At 44.2% G+C, this 4,286-nt stretch overlaps 1 protein-coding gene across 1 annotated transcript in view; it reads right to left on the reverse strand.

Annotated features, from left to right (window-relative positions):
• Positions 1-2,307, reverse strand: part of NLRP2 (NLR family pyrin domain containing 2) — a 20,405-nt gene extending 18,098 nt beyond the window's left edge. The window contains exons 1-2 of the mRNA XM_023508697.1: positions 2,028-2,307; positions 770-826 (exon numbers count right to left, since the gene is read on the reverse strand). Of these exons, the coding sequence (XP_023364465.1) occupies positions 770-826; positions 2,028-2,307 (337 nt within the window). The remainder of the gene's footprint in view (positions 1-769; positions 827-2,027) is intronic.
• Between the last annotated feature and the right edge of the window lie 1,979 nt (positions 2,308-4,286).

The following is a 4,286-nucleotide window of genomic DNA, read 5'->3' on the forward strand; positions in this document are numbered from 1 at the left end:
CCCTGTATCTACTAAAAGTACAAAAAAAAAAAAAACCAAAAACCTAGCTGGGTATTGTGGTTGGTGCCTGTAGTCCCAGATACTTGGTAGGCTAAGGCAGGAGGATCACTTGAGCCTAGGAGTTTGAGGTTGCTGTGAACTGTGACACCATGGCACTCTACTCAGGAAAACAGAGTGAGACTTTGTCCCCTCCACTCAAAAAAAAAAAAAAAGAACAAAGTAGAGTTATAGTGGGAGAAGAACTATTTGAAGCTCAATATTGAATCAGGAAGAGGTGAGTCTATGGAATTCCTGGAAAGATGCCCAAGGAGGCAATTGGATGTGAGGATCTGAACTTCAGGACAAATGCTGATCTGAAAATATCTCTGAAAACTCTTCAGGAGGTAAGTATTCCTGAGAGCTGGTAAGAAGCCAAGTGACATAACCAAGACAGAGCTATGATGATGCCATGGCACTCTACCCAGAGTTAGAGGGGGAGACTGTCTCAAAAAAATAAAAATAAAAATCTCTAGCTTATTCAGATGTGAAAGGAAAGCTCCTTTCTTCCCCACTTCATATACATTTACTGATTTCTGGCACAGATACCACCTCATTTTAGCTTCTGTGTTCTTGCTGCTACTCACCTGTGTGACAAGCTCTTCCATAGGAGCAGGGATGAGGTCTTATACTTCTCTGCATGCATAGTGCTTAGCACAGGTGCTTATTAAATCAGATCCCTGAATTTCAAAATATGACATGAGGAATAAAACCTGCAAATAAGATAACTCACCTGTCCATAGAGGCTCATTTTTATTATTGTTTTTATCAATTGATGCCAAAGCTGCTTCTGAAAAAAGAAGTGGGAGAAATTTGCATCTTTTAGAGCTGAGGCCCCTGGTAAGTGTGCAGCTCTCTGAATTCCTTCCTGCTGTTTTTAAATTTGTCATCTCCCTCACCTGTATGTTATAGAGAGGGATCATCACACTAGGAACTGATCTCTAGCTGAAATAAAACTGGCAATGTTTTGGAAAACAAAATGATGGAATTCCCTTCTATATAAAGGCTGAATAGTATCCCCTTGTGTAAATGTACTACCTTTTCTTTCTTTTTGGGAAACAGTTTCACTCTGTCCCCTCGCATAGAGTGCTGTGGTGTCATAGCTCACAGCACCTCAAACTCTTGGGCTCAAGCAATCCTCCTGCCTCAGCCTCCTAATTATCAGGGACTACAGGCACTCACCAGAAACACCCCACTAATTTTTCTATTTTTTAGTAGAGACAGGGTCTCACTCTTGGTTCAGGTTGGTCTCAAACTCCTGAGCTCAAGGAATCTATCCACCCCTGCCTCCCAGAGTGCTGGAATTACAGGTGTGAGCCACCATGCCTGGCCCTGCATACTTATCTTTACATTACTTATAATGTCTAAAACAATGTAAATACTATATAAATGGTTAAGTAATTGCTATACTTTTTGTTCCCACCTCCACATATTCTTGATCTGGGATGAGTGGAACCTGCAGATGTGAGACCCTTGGGTATGAAGGCTCCCCACATGAAATCTGACAAGAGCTGGAATGGGAAGGACATGAGAGCAAAGATAGATATGGTAAGACTTTATGAGGACCTAGCATTTACATTCAGGGCAGGTTGCCCTTCCAAGCCTCAATGTCATTTCTGAATTTCTAAAATCCTAGAGACTTGGCCAGGCATGGTGGCTCACACCTGTAATCCCAGCACTCTGGCAGGCCGAGATGGATGGATTGCTTGAGGCAAGGAGTTCAAGACCAATCCCAGCAAGAGTCAGACCCCATCTCTAAAAGAAAAAAAAAACAAAACTAAACTACCTGGGTACTGTGGCGGGTACCTGTAGTCCCAGCTATTTAGGAGGCTAAGGCAGAAGAATTACTTGAGCCCAAGAGTTTGAGGTTGTGAGAAATGACACCATGGCACTCAACCCCAGGGCAACTGAGTAAGACTCTGTCTCAAAAACAAAATAAAATCCTAAAGACTGTGACTTCTCCCTCCTAAGAAGGTCGAGTTTCTTCTCACCCCTGAGCTCGTTCTTTGCTTTCATCCACAGATCCCTCCGGTTCATCTGTCTGAAGGCCTGGATGACCACCATATCCACCCAATAGCTGGGGCAGTGGTTGAGGAGGATTTCTGCCAGCTGCTTCCTGTCAGCCGTGTCTACCTCCATCTGGGGGAGCTCCTGTAGCTCATTCTTCTGGGCAAAGGTCTTCAGTAGAGACTTGAACTCGCTTAGTTCATTCTGATCCAGCTTTTCCAGAAGAGCCTTCAGGTTGAAGCCTAGCTCTGTAGAAGACACCATCTTGTCTTCCACGTGAGACCTGGCCTTTGGCTTGATGGAAACATCGAGGGAAGAAACGGAGAGAGACAGTGAGCCAGCACTCCTATTTCAAATGCCCATCACCCCCATGATACCAACAGGGACATTTTCGCTGCCCACCCTGCTGTTCCTCAGGAAAGGAAAAATTCATGTGGACCTCCCCACACCCCTCCCCGCTGGCTGCTTGGCCTGACATACACAGTTCACCTTCAGAGTTTCAGACTCTGAGAGCATGCAAGGCAGAGAGGAGGTCTGTACTGCCAAGTTCCACATACATAGGAGGCTGTTTTCATTAAGTCTATGTACAGGTGAATTAACGAACCATATTGGCTTGAGCTCCTATAATAGCTTGATATTTAGTTATCTTAGGGGGGTATATGGAGGTTGAATACTAAGCTAGGACCCTGAGTTGGAAACATCTTGACACCCACAATGCAGTTGTGTGGTATGGGTTCTCAATATGCTCTTGACCCAGGAGGAGAGTCAGGTTTTACAGACATCATACCTGGATTTGAAACCCTGCTCACTGAACATAGCACATGGATATACTTTTGGCATAAATTTTGGTTTTGGTTTCACTGGCACACACTTATCTCCATATTCATGGAGTATAGATTCATCCCTCCTTATCCACAGGGATACATTCCAAGACACTCCCAGTGGATGCCTAAAACCATGGAAAGTACTGAATCCTTATATATACTGTGTTTTTCTGTAAATATGTATATATCTAAGATAAAGTTTACTTATAGATTAGGTACAGTAAGATTAATAATAAAAGCCTAGGTGCAATGGCTCACACCTGTAATCCTAACACTCTGGGAAGCTAAGGTGAGTGGATTACCTGAGCTCATGGGTTTGAGACCAGCCTGAACAAGAGCCAGACCCTGTCTCTAAAAATAGCCGGGCGTTGTGGCAGGCACCTGTAGTCTCAGCTACTTGGGAAGTGAGGCAAGAGAATCACTTGAACCAAAGAGTATGAGGTTGCTGTGAGCTGTGCTGTCACTGCTCTCTATTAAGGGTGACAGAGTGAGATTCTGTCTCAAAAGAAAAAAGAGAGATTAATAACAACAAATTTGGTGGCAGGCACCTGTAGTCCCACCTACTCAGGAGGCTCAGGCAGGAGGATAGCTTGAGCCCAGGAATTTGAGGTGGCTGTGAGCTACGATGGTGCCAGGACTCTAGCCTGGGGCAATAGAATGAGACTCTGCCTCAGAGGAAAAAAAAAAAAAAAAAGACCAAACCAGTTGAATGTTTAAGCCTAAGCCTGAACTTCCAATTGTAAAACAAGTACAGCATCCCCCCTCTCACTGGGTGGCTCGGTATTCATTTATTCAAATTGAAGGTCCTATTGGACACCAGGAACAAATTTAGAACTAAAGTTCGAGTGGCAAAGAGGACTAAGAACCCTGTGCACCTGGTCCTCACACAATTTGAGCGCATACACAAGGTGTGAGAAGCACACATTCCATAAATACATTCGAACACAAGTAACATAAAAACATGAAGTTGGTATACAAAAGTGGGGGGATTTCCGTTTTGGATTGTGTGACCCATGGGCCTTTTCTCAGAGACAATATTGTTTCAACTGAGATCTACAGAGGTGAGAGGAACCAGTCATGGGAATTTGTGGGCAATAAAAATTCTAAGCAGAGCAAACCACCGGTAGTATCCAAGCCCAGAGCTGAAACGAGTTCTTTGTGTTTTAGGCAAAGCATATGGCTGATAGCCAATGAAGGTGGTGGAGGGGGAACTTGATCATATCTCTCAGATTCTAAAGGCAGGAGATTTTTTTGCTAAGCTGGCTCAAGTTTGGTCAAGTGGGGAGTCTCTGTCCTTGGCTACTTAGGATACTGACTTTATCCAGGTGACAGCAATGCCAGCCATGCCTTGGTAGCCTCCCCCTACTCATCAGGCACTGCAATTGGCTGCTCAGACTTGGCTCATTTAATCCTTACAGC

Source organism: Otolemur garnettii, unplaced genomic scaffold, assembly GCF_000181295.1.
Source record: "Otolemur garnettii isolate 467f Iridium unplaced genomic scaffold, OtoGar3 scaffold00264, whole genome shotgun sequence".
NCBI classification, from domain to species: Eukaryota; Metazoa; Chordata; class Mammalia; order Primates; family Galagidae; genus Otolemur; species Otolemur garnettii.